We start from the raw sequence: 18,129 nt of genomic DNA, 5'->3' as shown, positions 1-18,129 counted from the left end.
GAGTGGAGGGGGGTGGGGAGCACGGCCGGGAGATGTAGCCGCCGCTTTGTGTCAGCTGCACGAGCGAGTGTCCTGTGTCTGCCGTGGGGGAGCTGTCGCCACCCGCCGTCCCCCACCGTCCTGCTGGGACCCGGTCCACAGGGTAAGGTCTGAGGGTCCCAGCCGCCTCGGCTGCCACGTTGTTCAAGCACAAGGAGGGCGGAAGCCGAGCCTGACTGGATGGAAGTGGGGTCCCCCTGGTAGGAGGCAACATACATGTCTCCTGCATCAAATGTCTCCTGACCCTGGAGAGTGAGGGAGGGGGAGGCTCTGAGCTGCCGGTGGTTCTCACGACTCACCTACGATGTAATAGCGCTGCCCTGTCCCCTCACGTGTGCCCAGCCCCGTGCCTGAGGATACAGAAGTTGGGGGGGGGGGGCTTCCCCACCTCACCTGGGGGACCACAGATGGAGAACGAGCACCAGCCACCGTATTTCCTCCCCTTACTCAGGTTCCCCGGGTGCTGTGGTCAGTGCGGAAGCTATAATGGTTGGGGGAGGCTCATTTCATTCCCTGAGACTGGCAGCTGAGGCTCTGACCCTGTCTCAGCCCTGTCCCAGCCAGCAGGACCTGAAATCCAGGGAGTTCTGACTTTGTAGTGTGCCTTGTGTCTGCTCCTCAGCCCCCTGCAGCCCAGCCGCCAGTGTCTGCCCCCACCCCTGCCCTCCAGCCCAGAGCAGGAGCCTCCTCACCTCCCCCAGTCCGTCCCTTCTGCACACTGCGAGGCTCGTTTTTCTAAGACCAGACCATTCGTTCAGTGACATTTGAATACCTGCTTTGTGCCAGGACTGGGATGCAGCAATGAGCAAAATAGACCTGGTGGAGTTTCCAGTTGGGAAGACAATCACTCAGACAACTACAAACTGATAGCGTGCTATGGAAAAAGACATGTATAACGTGGGGGTCAGATCTTGTCTGTAGGTCAGGAAGGGCTTCCCGGAAGGGGCAGCACGTAAGCTGAGATCAGAAGGATGATCGGGAGGTGGGGGGGTAAGGGGGGGGGTGGGCAGCAGCATTCCAGGAAGAGAGGCTGGGACAGGAGGCAGGACAGCTTGTTCTGAGGTCTCTGGGAAGATGGTGAAGACGGGCGGTGAGCCTTGAGGTGGACAGGGAGGCTGGGGCAAGGGTTTGGCTTTTATCACACTGAGAGCCATGGGGAGCCCGTGACAGTTCTGAGCTCCTGGTGAAGTTCCTGGGAGCACAGTGAGGACTGATGAGTGTAGGAGAGGACGGTGGGAGTGGATGGCCTCCAGAGGGATATAAGGGAAAGCTGAGCGAACTTGCCAATGGATTCATAATGTAGGCGAAGGAGGGAGAGGAGCCACTGTGACCCCTGATAAGCAGGATGGCTGGGGGTGGGGGGTGCACCAGGAGACTCCTCTTCTGGAGGAAACATCTTGAGTTCTGTTAAGGACGTGCTGAGTTTCAGGCGTGCCTGTGAACTGCCAAGAGGCAATGAGCAAGTTGTTGGAACCCAGAGGCTGGAGAGGGGAATCTGAGAGTTATCAGCATGTGGCTTGGATCTAAAGCCACGGACAAGGAGGAGGTCACCGGGAGGACGAGCAGAAGAGGAGAGGTCCCAGGACCATGCCTGGGGGAGCGCTTAACATTGAAAGGCCTAGGAGAGGAGGCTGACCAGGCCAGATACAGAGAGGAAGGCAGCAGAGTGCCCTGTGACAGGTGAGCGACAGGACAGCAGGTCCCCTCTTCCCAGAAGACCGGAGCCCGCTGCCGGTGTTAGCCATGAGGAGGTTGCCGGTGACATCAGCAAAACCTGAGTTTGCAGGGGTGCAGATTTGAGGCCTCGCTAGAGGAGGGTGCGAGCGATGTGGGAAGGTCGCCAGTCTTGGGAGATCCAGCTGTAAGAAGAGGAAAGAGGATGAGGTAGAAGATTGGAAGGAGGCAGAGGCCTGGGCAGATCCGATGCCAAAGGGAATGACATTTACCTTCTGGCCGCACCCATGTGCTGAGCAGACAGAGAAGATGGAGGTGCAGGGATGGTAGTGATCGAAGGGGAGCCTTCCTTAGAGCACAAGGGCGTGTGCCTGCAATGGGAGCCCGTGTCCTGATGAAGGACAGAGGGACCCATGGGCGACGCCCCGGTGACAATAATAATCAGACCCCGGGTGGCATGGCAGGGAGTTCTGGTTTGGAGTTTGCTGATCCCCGTGGCATACTCTCACCACGGCCGATGTCAAGCTCCCAACCTGACTTCACTGAAGGCACATTTGACCGTTGGCTCGGGTTCAGAAACCTGCAATGGGCCACGGATCAGGAGCAGGAAGCAGGGAGGGGCAGGAAAGGGCAGTGTCCAGCAGATGATGGGCTGCGGGAACGCAGGCTCAGGTAGCCAGGTGCTCCCAAGCTTTCCGCCTGGTGGTATGAGTCCTCCCCATCCCTTCCTTACTTCCTTTCTCTCACTTGGTTTATGGCTTTTTTGTTCCCTCCTTTCTTTTCTCCCATCCTTCTCTTCCGCTCTGTGCTGGACGCTGGCGTATCATAGATGAGCAAAATGGAGTTCTTACCCTCAAGTTGTTCGTGACTAATAGGGATCCCACTCAGGCTCAACTTGGTGCCCAGAGGTCTGGTGAGGTGGAGGAGGCGGGAGGCGTTAGGTGGCTTCTCAAACATGCAGAGGTCAGGCAGGGACAGAGAATGAGGTGTTTCTGGCAAAGGAGGGGCACTGCCCAGGCCAAGGTGCTGAGGTGCCCTGGCCAGATGACGTGCTTCAGCGTGGCTGGGCCCAAGGAGCCAATGAGGGTCTTTTGGGAGGAAGTAAGTCCGGAGAGAGAACAGAGCCCAGGCCCACCTGGCTTTGCAGGCCCCATGAATTTAACTTCATACAAAGGTGGCCAGGAGCAATTGTGTTCAGGGACAAGCAAGGAGTGGTGTGGTCAGATCTGCATTTTAGAAAAATAATTCTGGTTATAATCTGGCCCTGGGGGTGGGAGCATCCAGAGGGGGGACAGGGAGACAGCGAGGAGGCTATGGTGGCCAGGCAGGAGGGGACTGGTGGTGGCCTGGACTGGGGAAGCCATAGGAGGTGGAAGGAAGGTGAACACAGCTGACGTTTTACTGAGCTGAGTGCTCAGTGTCTGCCAGGCCCTGTGTTCTAAGCACATTAGACATATCGTCTCGCGTCCCCCTCCAGTCGACTCTCGGGGCCCCATTGTACAGATAAAGAAAAGCCTTGGGGATTAGAGGATCAGGTAAGGCAATATAAGAGTAGCAAGAACAAATTGAAGAGCTTGCTCAGGCTTGACAAGGTGGGGGTTGCCATCCATGAGACCCTAGCCCTGGACCAGGATGGGCCAGAGGCTGCAGAACACGAGTTTCGTTTGGACATGTTGTCTGGGGGCCTTCGTGACATCCAAGCAGAGAGGTCCCCTGCAGAGTTAGACATTCATTCAGGCCTGAGGCTCTGGGAGAAGCCGGGTTGACTGTAAGAGGTTTGGGGATCCACGGCTAGAAGACATGGACGCAGGTGAACTTGGCCAGGGAGCACGTGGAGAGTGAAGAGAGGTGCAAACACAGGGAGCCCTGGTGTGCGGGGCCAGGAAGGGAGAGCAGTGGCAAAGGAGCAGCTAAGGGGGCCGTCAGAGGTAGGGGAGTCCTGCGGGGCGCGAGGAGGCTCCTCAGAGCACAGGGGAGGGGAGACGAGGAAGCGGATGTTCACGTCATCCCTCATTGCAGAGACAGGTTGAGAAGTAATGCACTAGAAGCAAAGAACAGGGTCACCGTCAGGCCTGCTGGAGCAGTTTTCATGGGGCAGTGGGGGCCGGAGCCAGAAGGGGACTGACTGAGTGACAGGCGAGGGAGTGGGACCAGACTGGGGCCTGCCTTTCCGCAGCGTGGCCATGGAGGTGAGGGGCGAGTGGGGGGGAGGCGGCTGAGGGCTTACTTACTGCTGAGAAATGAAGGTTTGCCTTTAGCATGTCCTGAAATTTTCCATTTACAGCCTTGATTTTAATTAATTGGTAGAGCTTCAGTAACTCCATCCTACTGGGAACTTACAAAGTACAGTGAAACTTCAGCTAGCCAGAATTCTTGGCAAACGAGCCACTCTGGAAAACGAACGTTTATTGGCGTGAAAAGATTTGAAATATAGGATTTCTTTTTAAAAACATTTTTAGTATGGATATAATCACATAAACATATGCAGTAGGGAGAAGACTGTAATGAACCCCCACATCCTCACCATCCCACGTGAACAGTAGCTCCAGACCAGTCCTGTGCCCTCCGCACCCCGCTGCCCCCAAACTCTGGGATACTTGGAAGCAAACCCTAGACATTTTACCACTTCGTTTGTACAGCTTTGGTACGTTTCTCTAAGAGACAAAACCCTTTTTTAAAAACTGTGACCACAATACCGTTATCACGCCTAAAATCTTTAACAACAATTCCTTAATTTAATCAAGCATTCATTGTTCGGATTCCCCAACAGTCTCATCCGCCCCCCCCCCCCAGTTGGTGGGTTAAAATTAGGCTCCAAACAAGTCCACACATGGCATTTATTTGCTCTGTCTGTTAAGACTCCCTTTCTTCTCTTCGTGTCATTTGCGTGTTGAGGAAACCGGGCTGCCCGGAGGCATTTCCATGTGTGTTTGGAAATGTGGGACAGAGCTGGGCACCACAGCGGAGCGAGCAGGACGGGGAAGTCCGGGGTTGGCAGGATGATGACGAGATAGTCGGGACACCTAGCTGCGGGAAGGAGGCAGGATGTGGAGGCCCGTCCTGAGCAAGGGGAGAGGCCAGGGCTGCTGAGTGCTGGGGCCTGTCCTCATGATCCTGAGGCCTTACGGCTGCCGGAGCTGAAGAGAGGTGGAAAGACGGCCAGGGCCCAGGAATGGGGCAGAGCCAGGTGGGCGACAGGTCAGGGGTCAGGCTGGAGATGAGGAAGGGGCTGGGCCTGAGGTCAGGCCTAGAAGGAATAGGATGTCTGTTGGGGCTGAAGGGAGAGAGGGGAGTGCCAACAGAAACCAGCTCCTCCCCACCTGGCCCCGTCCCCAGGGCCCCTCCCCTGGCCTCCCAGCTGCGGCTCCACTCAGGGGCCCAGACACCAGTTCCCTTCACAATGCTGGTGATCAGGGGCCCTGATCCCTTGTTCTGCCTTCTCCTCCTCCTGCTCGTGGGCCCCCACAACCCCGTGGGGGCCAGTCCTCCTCAGAGAAGGTTTGAGTATAAGCTCAGCTTCAAAGGACCAAGACTGGCGTTGCCTGGGGCTGGAATACCCTTCTGGAGTCATCATGGAGGTGAGGGGTGGGGTGGGGACCAGCCATGACCAGGGTCCCTCATAGTGCTGGAGGGGCTGACCAGCTCTGGGTGGCTGTGACTTGGGGAAGAGTGGGCCTGCCGGTACCAGCCTCTGCCCAAGACGGGGCCAGGCCTGGGGCAGGCAGGACCTTCGCCCCGGGACCCCTCCCAGGCTTGTCTCCCGTTCCACCCACCACAATCCCACCCCATCTACCGGTCTCCGTTTCTCCTCTCTGCCTCTCTCGTTCTCTGCCCTAGGATTTCTCTCTTTTCCTTTTGCCTCTCCTTGGACCCCCTCTCCTTCCTCTGCCCCTTGGACCCGTAAACACACACATGCTCACGTGCTGAGTCCCAGACACGCAGACACAAGGCAGCTGGGACCAGCACCAACCTCCCTTCTCCCTGCTCCTTGCTGCCAGGCCTGCGGCTGTCCACGAGAACAGGGGGACTGCCCGAAGGGAGGCACCCTCATGGCCAGCTGCTTTGCCAGAGAGGGCACCAGCTCTGCCCTGTGTGTGTGCTGGGTGGAAGCAGGCACAAGAGCATCTTAACTTCAGGAACTTCCAAACCCAGACCTACAAGGAGTCTGTCTTCTACTTGATCTTGTTCATTAAGGATTTTTGAGGACTTACAAGGACCTATGCAGTAGAGAGGAGCTTAAATTAGGAATGAGCAAGAAGAATGAGATTTAGGGTTAGGGCCGGAGGCATGAAATGAATCCAGGAACAGGGCTTGTGGCCAAAATATGCTGTGAGGTCTGCCCACCCTTCAGAGTTGGGCCATGGATCTGGTTCAGAGCCACCTAGCAGGCAAAACAAAAAGAGAAAGCAGATTCGTTATGTATTTCTGTGTCTGTGAGATGTAAGTTCTGAGAACGGCATGATTTCTGATTGGGTCTTGGCCCAATCTTCCCTCACAGAGGCACAGGAGGTAAACAAAGGAAGGGGCTGATTCTCACAGCACCAAGCCAGGCCCTGCCTCAAGCCTAGGATGGCAGGGCCTGTACAGCACTCACTGCCGGGGGCCTTGTCAAGTCTGGCGTGTCACAGACCACAGCGGGGAGCAGAGGCACATTCTCCAAGATCACGCAGTGATAAGCTTACCGTCCATTCATTCATTCCTTCACTCATTCACTCATCCGTTTGCCAGAATTCTCCCACCATGCCCCTCTGTGCCCAGGCCAGAGACACAGGGCTGAGTCAGACTCAGGGAGCCCACACTTTGGGGTGAGACCTCATGAACAATCCACATAGAGCTGAATGCGTAAGTATAGTATACAGTGGGCAATTCTTGCCTCCCACAAGTTACTTCGGAGGCAGTGGTGGCTTCTAAGGCCCCCCAGGACTCCTGGCCTTGCAGCCTCCAAGCCTCCCTGCCCCCAACCCTGGCCTTTGCTGAGCAAACAGCCTGGATTAGCAGTCTCCGGAAAGTCCTAGCAGGGACTGGGCCTTGGGCCAGGTTCCAGGCTGGCAGCCCAGAGGGGTGGGGAGCCAGCTGGGGTGAAGCCTCTGATCTCCCCTCTGATTCCTGCCAAACCTGCCTCAGTTTCTCTCCCCTTTCCTTCGTCTCCTCCACCCCCGGCCTCTGTGAATTCTCTCTCACACACACTCCCTTTCCTCACAGTCTTGTCAGCCAGTTGTCACCTTTGCTTTCAGGCTTTCCTCACCTTGGAATGCCCCCTGGGGACCTGCACCCGGAGCCCCACCCCACGCCCCCGCCTCAATGGGCCATACTGGAGTCTCTCTCCATGCTTCCACAGCCTGGAGTCCTAAACCCCAACATGGTTGTTCTCGCAAAGTACTCTCCTGTGTCTAGTGGCCTCGGGCGTGTCCTTTTCCCTCACGGGGCCTGTTTCCTCCCCTGAGAAAAAGAAAGGGGTGGACGCAAATGTCTCTTGTTGGAGAAACGTGTTACAGCTGACACCTGAACAACGCAGGGGTTAGGGGCGCCGACCCCACACACAGTGGAAAATTCGAGTATAATAATAACCCGGCTCCCCCAGAGCTTAACTGCTAACAACCTCCTGTCGACCAAAGCCTTACCAATAACATAGACCATGGAGTAACACTTTTTTTTTTTATGTTGTATGTATTATATTCGGTATAAAGTAAGCCGGAGAAGAAAGGAAAATGTTATTAAGAAAATCCTAAGAAAGAGAAAATACATTTACGCTATCGTACTGTATTTATCGAAAAAAAACTCCACATGTGGGGCGCCCGGGTGGCTCAGTCAGTTGAGCGTCCAACTTCGGCTCAGGTCATGATCTCACGGTTCGTGAGTTTGAACCCCGCGTCGGGCTCTATGCTGACAGCTCAGAGCATGGGGCCTGCTTCGGATTCTGTCTCCTTCTCTCTCTGCCCCTCCCCACTTGGGCTCTGTCTCTCTCTCAAAAATAAATAAAGGTAAAAAAAAAATTTTTTTAAACGAAATAAAACAAAAAAAACTCCACATGGAAGTGGACCCGTGCCATTCAAAGCTATGGAATCAGATGGAGCTGAGTTCCAATCCACTCAGTTCCTTAACTTCTCTGAGCCTCAGTTTCCTCATGTGTCAGATGGGGTCTTAGAAAAGCAGGCGGCACGGATTTGTGGTGAGGCTTATGTGAGAAGGCATCCGCCCCCTGGCAGAGGCCCTGCCAGCCCTGCTGGGCTCCGTGTCCCACTTCTCCTGCATCTGACTACCCACCTCTTATTTAATGGCAAGCCTTGATGTTACTTCCTTCCTGCCCCAGAGCCCAGCCCAGGCCAGTGAGTGAGACTAATGGGGGCGTAGGGGATGGTGGGGCCCTGGCCCTGAGCTGCCCCCGTCCACAGATGCCATACTGGGCCTGGAGGCAGTGCGGCTGGCCCCATCCATGCGGAACCGCAGTGGCGCCGTGTGGAGCAGGGCCCCTGTCCCCTTCTCTGCCTGGGAGGTGCATGTGCAGATGAGGGTGACTGGGCCAGGGCGGCGGGGAGCCCAGGGCATGGTGAGTGGCCCCAAACCACGCCCGGCAGAGGGGGTGAGTCAGGGAGGTGGGTGGTGAGCCCGAGGTTCAGTGTCCTGCAGGCCCTCCCCCCACCCCCCGCCCCGGGCTGAGCAGCTGGGGACCCACAGGCCGTGTGGTACACCCGGGGCAGGGGCCAAGTAGGCTCTGTCCTGGAGGGGCTGGCCTCGTGGGACGGCATCGGGATCCTCTTCGACTCCTCCACCGAGGATACCCAGGTGAGTAGTGATCTCCTGTCCCCCTCCCCCCCTTCCGCTCCCCCTCCACCCTGAGCCCACAGTTGAGGCTGCTTGTCACCTCCCATGCAGAACAGCCCCATCATCCGTGTACTGGCCAGTGATGCGCACACTTCCTACGAGCCGCGTGGGTAAGGGCCAGTCCGGGCACACCCCTACCCCATTCCTGGGCCCCAAGGGCCTCAGCGGTGACCCACACTGTGTACATAAGCCCCTACCCCAGCCTCTGACAGGGACTCATCTGAGCTGATGGCTGCTGCCCTGGAACCGCCTCTCGCTTGTCCCAGCTGTGCCTCCTCTAGGACGGGGACCAGAGTCTGCGTGCTCTTCCCAGGAACTGCCCCACTGAGTCCTCAATTCATTCAACCTAACGCCCCAGGTTGGGGGATGGGGCATGAAACGACACAGGGCGTAGCCTGTACTGAGTGTTGCCACTCACACCGTCTCATCTGATCAGCAACACTCTTGAGAAGGGGAGATCATTAGTCCCCAACTACAGGTGAGGGCATTGAGGCCCAGAGAGGTGGAGTGAATGGCCGAAGGTCACAGAGCCCTTCGCAGAGCTAAGCTTTGAGGTCAGATGGTCTTCGCCCTTCCCCTGAGCCAGCCGCCTGCCTGCCAGAGCCTTCCCTTTCTCCCCGATGATGATGACGAGGCTTCCCATCCCATCCAGGCCCTTCTTCAGTGTCTCCCAGCACGCATCCCTTAGCTCATAACAATTAGAATAATTGCTAGCATTTATGGAGTAGAGCTTACCTGTCTGCGGGGCACAGCGCCAAGCACTTTACATTCATTGTCTTAGCTAACCCTCATAACAATGTTATGAGCTAGTTCCAATTATTATCCTCATTTTAAAGACGGGGGAGCTCAGGTTTGGAAAGATGTGGTCATTTGCCCAAGGTCACACAGAGTGCAAATCGCAGACCTGGCTTCTCCCTGCTCTGTGCGGCCTCCCTCTTAACCGCAGGTGGAAGCGCTGTCTGTGTGCCCAGAGAAACCTGGGACCTCTCGGGCCCACAGAACGTGGCTCCCATCCTCTGTCCTGAGTCTGTCCTGCTGCAGTCTGAGTCTGGCAGAAAAAAGAGGAAAGAGGAGCCCTCCCCAGAGGCGCAGGGGAACGAGGAGTCTGGGGTGGGGGGGACAGTGGAAGAGGTGGGGGGCCCGGGGGGTTGAGGGCAGAGCTCCAGTGCTGCTCCAGGCTCTGTCCCCCTAGGGAAGAGTCACAGGAAGGCCCTGGCGTCTTCTGCCAGGCAAGGCTTGCTTTCCAGCTCCCCTCTCTCCTGCTAAAGAAGCAAGGGAGACTCATGCTAGACAACAGGGACACGTTCCATCCCGGGTGACCCGTGGGGCAAGGGGGTGGGGGCGTGCTGTAGGCCTGGGCAGAAGGGCCCCTGGGACGACCCCCACTGTCCAGGCCTTGCATCCTGTGTGGCCTGGCTGAACTCCAAGTGCCCACAGGGATGCAGCCAGCGGGGTGCTGGGCTCCTGCCACCGGGACTTCCGTAACCTGCCGAACCCCCTCAGAGTTCGGATCACCTACTGGGGGCAGAGGCTGCGGGTGAGTAGCCCTTCCTGCTTTCTCAGATTCTCTGGGCAGGGAGTGCAAACTATAGGACTCAGAGCTACGGAGTTGCTATGTGAGTGCCCATGGCCCCAACACACCCGTGCCTGTGACACCACACAGGGGCCCGACACATACAGGTGGCACCCACACGGGACCCTCCTCCCTGCACAGACTCCTAACTCCCAGAGCACATACTGACGAGGGCTAGCGTGAGACCAGGCAAGCGTGCCCCTCCACGCCATGCTGACACCAAGCTGGGTGGCCGCTTGCCCACCTTTAGAACCAGGGAAGCCAGTGATTCAAAGGTGGGGATGATAACCCGCTGCCGGGGTCAGGGGAGAGGTGGGGGGTTCCAACCGCGAGGGGCTCACTCCTCTGTGCCCCTCAGGTGTCCTTGAACAGTGGCCTCACTCCCAACGACTTAGATGAGGTCTGTGTTGACGTGGGTCCACTGCTTTTGGCTCCTGGAGGTTTCTTTGGGGTCTCGGCAGCCACTGGCACCCTGGCAGGTGAGGGCCTTCCTTCTGAGCAGGTGAGAGCAGAGGAATGGTACCTAATGAAACATCCTGAGCACGCCTTCTAAAGAGCTCTGGGTGTGGGGCCAGCCACTTCCTCTCTGTGTGGTCTGGGCAAGTCATGAGCCCTCTCTGGGCCTCTGTTACCATCGGGGCAAGGTCATGTCTGCCTTGCAGAGTTGCTGAAAGTCTCAAATAGGATAAAGCACAAGAAGCTTTTATTCCAGTGATGGCCCCATAAGTGCCCCAAGCTGGGAACTGTGGGGCAAGTAGAAGAGGGACAGCCATGAGGACATTGAGGAAATTGTTACACCGCAAAGGGGTGTAACATAATGAAGAGTCCACGGAGTGACCCACAGCTGGCAAGCAGGGTGCAGTCTGAGGGTGGGAGTTCTTGAAGGCTCGGACTTTAGTCTTTAGACTGTGAGCACTAGGGAGCAGTGGAAGGTTTCCAAGGAGGAAAGGGACACGGTCTCAGAGCCATGCTGAGGAGGTGGCCATCATATGGTTGCTTCTGCCACTCTGGGGCCTGAGGGTGTCACTCATTCTGTTGCCATGGCTGTAGCCCAGAACTGTCCAGTTTTCCCACTCAGTGTGGGCCCACCCTTGGCTCTGCGTGTGGGTCAACCCTCACAGTCCACCCATCTGCTTGTCTGCCCCTCACACCTTTCCCATGAAGTGAGCAAGACGAAGGTTAGAGAGGCCCAGAGTCACCCAGATCTCCTGCCTGCCTGGAATATAATAGAGCCGGGTGGGGGGAAAGCGGGGGCGGGGGGGTGAGGGTGGAGTGAGTGGGCTGCTGGGCAAGGGCGGGGGTCTTACCTTCCCTTCTCTGCCCCCCCTTCCAGATGACCATGACATCCTGTCTTTCCTGACCTTCAGTCTGAGTGAGCCGGATCCAAAGGTGATGCCATCCCTGGGTCAGCCTTCAGGGATTGCTGGGGGACAGTCCAGGGACCCCTTCCTGCCCCAGATGCTTCTATGTCATGGTGTAGTCAGCCCTGTCACTCGAGCCGCTATGTCTACTGATCTCTCTCTCTCTTTCTCTCTGAGTTGCTCAGACCAGGCCTTGTGCTGGGCAGTGCAGGGGGCCAGAGGTGACCTAGAGCTAGGCCCCATTCCTGAAGCACCTCCCAGGCCATCAGGGGGCTGTGGGAGCACAGAGGACGGGTCCTGACCAGCCAGGGGAGCAGGGAAAGCCACCTGGAAGGCATGAGCTTGAAAGGCAGAGAGAGTAGCTGAGTGGAGGAGCAGCACAGACAAAGGTCTGAGTCCTGGGCGAGCCGCTGGGGCCTGGGCGGCAGCTGGAGACATAAGCGTGGGGGATCGGTGGCAGCAGAGCCTGAAACCACAGGGCTTGGTGGCCGGGGTGCTTCTTCCCTGGGTGGGATGCGTGTTTGGTCCGGGAGCGGAACTGGGCTTGTGGAGGCCCCGTGGGAAGGCTCCCCTCACCCGCAGCTCTCCCACGGGTCTCAGGCCTGAGTTTGGTCTTCTTCCTCCAGCCTCCCCCACTGCCCTTTCTGGAGATGGAACAGCTCCGGCTGGTGAAGCAGCTGGAAGGGCTTCGGGCAAGGCTGGCCCTGGGCACCAGGGAGGATGTGATCCCAAAGCTGAGCTCCGAAGTCCAGGAAGAGGGTAGGGACCCAGGGAGCAGGCAGGGGAAGTAGGGGTCCATTTGAGCATCACAGGATCCTCTTCCCTTGGAATCAGGAGTGCTTTAACCAATCGGGAGACGAAGGTTCAAGGAGGCCATATCTAGCAGACCCCGGGGCCCAGGCTCTGTCCGATCCCCACCCCACCACCCAGACACAACTTTCTGGGGGACGGCTGGAGGCAGAAGCCATGTCTTTCTGCCCCTCCTCTCCAATAAGCCCCAAAAGATAGGATCTGCTACCCCACTGCAGTGGGCTACCGGGCCCAGCTCTGCCCCAATCTCCAGGGAAAAGGATCCTTGGCCTGGAAGAGACGCTGGGCAGACACCGCCAGATCCTGCAGGCTCTCCAGGGTCTCTCCAGACACTTGGCCCAGGCCGAGAGGCAGTGGAAGAAGCACCTGGGGACCCCAGGCCACGCCAGGCCTGAGGGAGCCTGGGTGAGTGGCCCCTTGGGCACCCAAGGCCCTGCCTGCAGGCCTGGAAAAGCAAGCTCCCTAGCCACTGGGTTCCTGGCACCGGTGAGCTCCCTCTGTCCAGAAAGAGGAGCAAGCACTATACTTAGGATCTAGTCTCCCCCAAGGTCTGGAGGGAAAGGAGGGCAGGGGTGCAGTGCTGCAGGTTGCAGGAGGGGGTAGACCTGCCAGGCGGGGGAGCATACAGGAGGGTAGCCCTGCACGAGCAAATGCCCACGGATCCACGCGGCCGGGGCCGGGGAGAGGAGATGCCAGGTATTTGGACACGGGTCTGTAGACAAGCGCCAGAAATAGACTGGGTGCTAATTTGCATGTAGCTCCACATGTGATTTGGTTCCCATACGGCTTGCTTAATGCTCAGACGCACCAGAATCCTCGTTTTTATCTCCACTGCCACCCTGGCTTCTCCTCCAAACAGTCATGCCCCGTGGCACGCCCAGCCTGGGGCCCGAGAGCTGAACTCAGTCAAGCTGTTAGATGCCAGGCAGAAGAGGCCGGCGGCTCCTGTGGGCTTTGCTGGGCTCTGGCAGCTCAGGGTTTACATCTTGTGTCCTCAGGCCAGAGCAGCTGAGGCTGGGCTGCTGGAGTGGGGGAGTGGGGATGGGGCCACACTCCAAGGCTAGGCCTCTATGATCCTATTTCCAGGCCCAGAACTCTTGCTGCCAGATTCTCTCCACCCCAGAGAGGGGCAGCCACTTCTCCAGGCCACTCACCGAGACAGAGGCCTAAGCATTGAGAGTTGCTCGGCACTGGCCCCATCCTGGACTGTGCCCTGCGGCTGGGGTCGGGGAGAGGGGGGCAGTGGGTAGAAGACTGGACTGGGCCTCTGCCTCCTTTAAGGGCAGAACCACTTCTGAAAGGGGGAGGAAGCCCATGACCCTCAGGGGGAGGGATTTGAGAAGAGGGGGAATCCAGAAGCCCAGATGCACAGGGGATAAACTCCACGTGTCAGATAATGTCCAAACTGAGGAAGGGCCAGGTGAGGTGGTAAGGCGTTCCAGAAGGAAGAGGGCTACAGTGTCCTCGGGAAGGTAGACTCTGAGAAGAGAAGGGCTGTGGCCTGGGCCCTGGAGAACAGGCTGGCCCTGCTGCAGGATTCTGCCAAGGTCAGCGCCCTGCTCCGTGGACAGAGGACTCTGCTCCAGGACCTGCAAGAGATGAGGTAAGGGCACCTGCGAAGAGGGGTTCTGGGGAGGGGCAGAGAAGTCCGGCTCCACCCACTTGCTCAGCCTCAAGTTCCTCCATTGGCCCCCTATTCCTTTCCTCACTTCCTGAGCATCCAGCACAAAGCCTGGCACACAGGGAGGGCGGGGGCAGAGTTAAGTCTGTCCAGTTGACCTGAATTTAATTGAATCAAGTTTAAAGTTTTGAAAATCCTAATTTAAAAGTAACTCTCCCTGGGGAGGGACACAAACCCCCTCCCCAGGGAGAGTTAGTAAATCTGAGCCTTCCTTCAGGGACGGCTCCTGGCATGAGGGGATGTTTTTTTTTTTTAATTTTTTTTTCAACGTTTTTTATTTATTTTTGGGACAGAGAGAGACAGAGCATGAACGGGGGAGGGGCAGAGAGAGAGGGAGACACAGAATCGGAAACAGGCTCCAGGCTCCGAGCCATCAGCCCAGAGCCTGACGCGGGGCTCGAACTCACGGACCGCGAGATCGTGACCTGGCTGAAGTCGGATGCTTAACCGACTGCGCCACCCAGGCGCCCCATGAGGGGATGTTTTGATGGCGTTCTTGGAGGAACCATAACCAAGATCAGGCCGAGCTGAAGAGGGCAGTCCCTGACTTCTTTTTGCCCCCCTCCGGCCTCCCAGCACCCCACTCTAGGCCAAGCCCAGGGAGCTACCCATGGGGCTCTGGGGACAGGGAAGTCACCCTGATGCTACAGAGCAGGGAAGCTTCAGGCTGGGTGCTGGATTCTGGGTCCTTCACCCACATCTAGATGCTTGGGGATGGGAAGATGGGAAGAGGGAGAGGAACCAAATCCCCTGGGGCCTGGGGATGGAAAACAAAGCCCAGGGAGCCTGGAGTTGAAACAGACAACTTTAAGAAGACCCTTCTCTGAGCTAAAGCTGTCTGAGGATATAGGAAGAAGGTTTGGGGTAAGACCAGCCCCTAAGAAGGGGCCCTATGGATGGTGCCTGTTTCCCACCAGGTGCTGCCGTTAGGGATTGTGAGAAATGGTTAGGAGGCCTGGGTGCAACCAGAAGAGATAATGAGTCATCTCCCTTGGTTTCCACCCCCCACCAGGGAAGCAGCTGCCCACGTGGTCTCAAAAGCCCAGCTCTTCTATCTGCCTGTGGGCACCAAGCATCATTTCTCAGAGCTGGCCCAGATCCTGGGCCTCCTGCAGAAGGACCTTCGGGGCCCACTGGTAAGGGGGAAGGAAGGGGTGCCATGGGGGCCCCATCCTTGAAGTTCTGGCTCAGCCCCCTTCTTCCAGACTTCTGCGTCCCCAGGCCCCTTCTGCCCTTGCACTCCCCTCCCGGGACTGCTGACAGGCACACCTGTATCTGTGCCTGTGTCTGTGATACAGATCGCACCTTCTCTCTGCCCTCTCTGCACTCTGGAGAGTCCCACAGACTCTCAATGGCAGCAGGACCCTGGGGACCATTTGGTCCAACCCCTTCAGTGACCAGAAGGGAAATGGCAGTACTAGAGATCCATGGTGGAACCTTCTCTTCCCTGTGTCCCTGGCCCATCTTGCTCCTACTTCGGCCCTCACCATCACCTTGTCTTTCACTCTATTTCTTTCTCATCTCTAGAGCCTTCAGACCCCTGGTGATCCCTGGCCCCAGGCCTTCCCAGCCGTCCCCACAGATGGAGCCAGGGGAGCTAGGGTTGGGGAAGTAGCTTCCTCTCCAAGCTCCCTGGATGAGAACCAGGGTGCCCCAAGCCTGGGGGAGGGAAATAGAGCCCACACATGGCCCAGATTCCAGGTCCCCTTTTTCCTTCTGGGTAAGAAGCCGATCCAGGACCTTAGAATGTCCCCTTTCAGAAAGCGGCAGCCAAGAACCGCCGCCCACCTGGCCAACCCCCAGGAGCCTCCTCGTGCCTGCGGCCCAGCATCTTCTTGTTCTTCCTCCTCATTCAGACTATAGGCTTCTTCTGTTACGTGCACTTCAGGTGGGTCTTCCCATGACTGAGACATGCTATACTACTTGACATCTCTTGATTCTGGGTCATAGCCATTCGATTGGAGACACGGGGCACTGAGGCCCAGGGGTAACATGCCTGGTCTACCAGGGGCAAGGAGCAGCACCCAGGCTAGGACCCATTTTTCCAACAAGTTCTACTGGCCCATCTAAGTCCTGCCCTCACAAAACTCACTTGCTAATGTGAGAAACCGATGAGTAACTGATAGTCACACCCTATCTGGTCAGTGCCATAATGGCAGGGAGCTCAGGGGCTGTAACAGTATGGGAAAAAAGCACTTGACCCAGCTTAGGGAGATCAAGGAATTGACTAGAAGGGACATTGGATGTGGGTCAAGATAACTAGGAGTTTTCCAGCCTGACAAGATAAGTAAAGGCATCAATACAGAGGAACAGGATAAGAAAAGGCATGGAAGCATGAAAAAAAAGCACAATATTCTGGAGAAAAAGTGTCAAGTTCAGTGTCAAAGCAAAAGGTGGGACCAGTTTGTGAAACTGGGCAAAGAGAATTTAAAAGAGAAATTTTTTTTTTTATTTTTTTTTCAACGTTTTTTATTTATTTTTGGGACAGAGAGAAACAGAGCATGAACGGGGGAGGGGCAGAGAGAGAGGGAGACACAGAATCGGAAACAGGCTCCAGGCTCCGAGCCATCAGCCCAGAGCCCGACGCGGGGCTCGAACTCACGGACCGCGAGATCGTGACCTGGCTGAAGTCGGACGCTTAACCGACTGCGCCACCCAGGCGCCCTTTAAAAGAGAATTTAAAAGAGAACAAAAAGGAGGTCACTAATTCTGCTTGACGGGTGTTTGTTGAATGAATGAAACATTTAGAGATGGTGAGTGTGCTAAGGTGCTCAGAAATCGGACTGACAGTCCTTATTGGTGGAATTGCAAGACAAGAAGAATCAGTGTGGTCTGGGATGCTCCTGGAGGAGTGAAGTGTGCTGAGCTTTAAAAGCAGAGTAGAAGGAGGGACAGCCTCCAGGTAAAAATAGCAAAGGTACCAAGTGGAAATGATGACAAGCTTATGCATTATGTACGAGTTCGACGGTGGCCATAAGGCTGGAGCCACCTAGACAGGCCTTGAATGCCAAGGAAAGAGTCTGGTCCTGATGGGGCAGGCCAAGGGAGCCATAGAAGGTCTTAGAACAAGGGAGGCTGTAATGGAGAGATGGTAGAGAGGTGAATGTAGAAGCCTGGTCTCAAGAGCCCTGAAGGAAGAGATCCAAGTAACCTTCTTCTCCTTTCCCTGGCAGTAGGCAGGAGCTGGACAAGAGCCTTCAGGACTGTTTGTCCACAGGCAGCCCTCCTCTGTGTCCTGCACCACGCATTCCTGGGGCCCTGGGGATTCTGAGGAGGCAGCCTCTCTCCTCCAGCACACACGCATGACTCACCTCAAAGCCCTGAAGGAATCTCCCCAGGAAGTGGATGGTGCCCAGGGGGTGAGGGTTTGGCCGGTACTTCTCCTTCTGGGTGCCCAGCTCCTGCCCACACCTTAGCTTTTGGGTAGCTCCAATCTCATTAAAGGTGATTTCCATCTCCCCACGTTTTGTTTGATATGCTCATTTACCTTCTGGCTTTACCTTAATTTCTCTGAAGGCTTTCACCTGCTCTGGATAGGTAGCTGGGAGTGGGCTCCAAGCAGGCAAGGACATCAAGGACTGGTCTGATTGCCAAAAGACCAGATACCCCACAAGCCTCGAGCCCTGGACTGTGGATCGAGAGGGAGTCACAACTGTGGTAATTCTGTCCCCAGAACAAAGAGTGGAATCTCCAGGTGCCCCTCTTGGCCCAGCCCAGCCAGCATCACCATGAACAACTCTCTCCCTCCCCACTTCCTGTAGCTCTAGGGGTCAGCAGAACTGGCATATGAGGGAGAACTCTGAGGCAACCCATGGAGACATAACTGGGATTCCCGCTTTCTGGTCTCCCTTTCCCAGCGTCCAGCTCTTTTGGGCAGCTGCTGGGGCAGCGGGGTGGAGAGGATGGTGTAGGGCCCAGGGCTGGATCTTTGCCCCTTGCTGCGACTTGGATCTGCCAGCTGAAATCCTGGCTATCAGCGACCTGGGAGAGGAGGAAGGTGGGGGGGAGAGTAGGAAACAGGGTTCTGGACGCGCATCAGTGCAGCCCCTTTCCCTGGGGAGCGACCCCACCCCGCGCAGGCCCTAATCCGTTGTTAGCAATGCCCAGGCGGAGCTTGGCGTTGAAGGAGGCACGTGGGGGAGGCGGGAGTGCGGAGCGGGCACGTGGTC

General features: G+C 56.9%; 1 protein-coding gene across 5 annotated transcripts; it reads left to right on the top strand.

The window, feature by feature from the left end:
• The first annotated feature begins 13 nt into the window (after positions 1-13).
• Positions 14-18,111, top strand: LMAN1L (lectin, mannose binding 1 like). 5 transcript variants are annotated; one of them, XR_009263955.1, is made up of 14 exons: positions 14-5,291; positions 8,106-8,260; positions 8,389-8,496; positions 8,587-8,645; positions 9,973-10,072; positions 10,467-10,587; positions 11,442-11,497; positions 12,096-12,228; positions 12,533-12,684; positions 13,815-13,882; positions 14,973-15,096; positions 15,721-15,848; positions 17,134-17,319; positions 17,498-17,598. XR_009263955.1 is itself a non-coding variant. In XM_058737040.1 (13 exons), the coding sequence occupies exons 1-13, from the start codon at positions 4,886-4,888 to the stop codon at positions 17,690-17,692; spliced, it is 1,836 nt and encodes a 611-aa protein (XP_058593023.1). In that variant the 5' UTR covers positions 14-4,885; the 3' UTR covers positions 17,693-18,111. The 5 variants fall into 5 exon arrangements, 4 of the variants coding, with proteins under 4 accessions (XP_058593023.1, XP_058593025.1, XP_058593024.1 ...); XM_058737040.1 differs by lacking the exon at positions 12,533-12,684 and having other exon boundaries at positions 17,137-17,319; positions 17,498-18,111; XM_058737042.1 differs by lacking the exon at positions 17,498-17,598 and having other exon boundaries at positions 17,137-17,422.
• The last annotated feature ends 18 nt before the right edge of the window (positions 18,112-18,129 follow it).

The sequence above is a fragment of the Neofelis nebulosa genome, chromosome 7 (genome assembly GCF_028018385.1).
Source record: "Neofelis nebulosa isolate mNeoNeb1 chromosome 7, mNeoNeb1.pri, whole genome shotgun sequence".
NCBI lineage: Eukaryota > Metazoa > Chordata > Mammalia > Carnivora > Felidae > Neofelis > Neofelis nebulosa.
The sequence above is the reverse complement of the archived record's forward strand: the minus strand, read 5'-3'. Positions and strand labels throughout refer to the sequence as shown.

Excerpts from the sequence above, each read along its gene's own strand:
- LMAN1L (XM_058737040.1), top strand. The coding sequence starts at position 4,886 with ATGGGGCAGAGCCAGGTGGGCGACAGGTCAGGGGTCAGGCTGGAGATG. Across the intron at positions 5,292-8,105 it reads CTTCTGGAGTCATCATGGAG|ATGCCATACTGGGCCTGGAG; the intron begins GTGAGGGGTGGG and ends CCCCGTCCACAG. Across the intron at positions 17,320-17,497 it reads AAGTGGATGGTGCCCAGGGG|GTAGCTGGGAGTGGGCTCCA; the intron begins GTGAGGGTTTGG and ends TGCTCTGGATAG.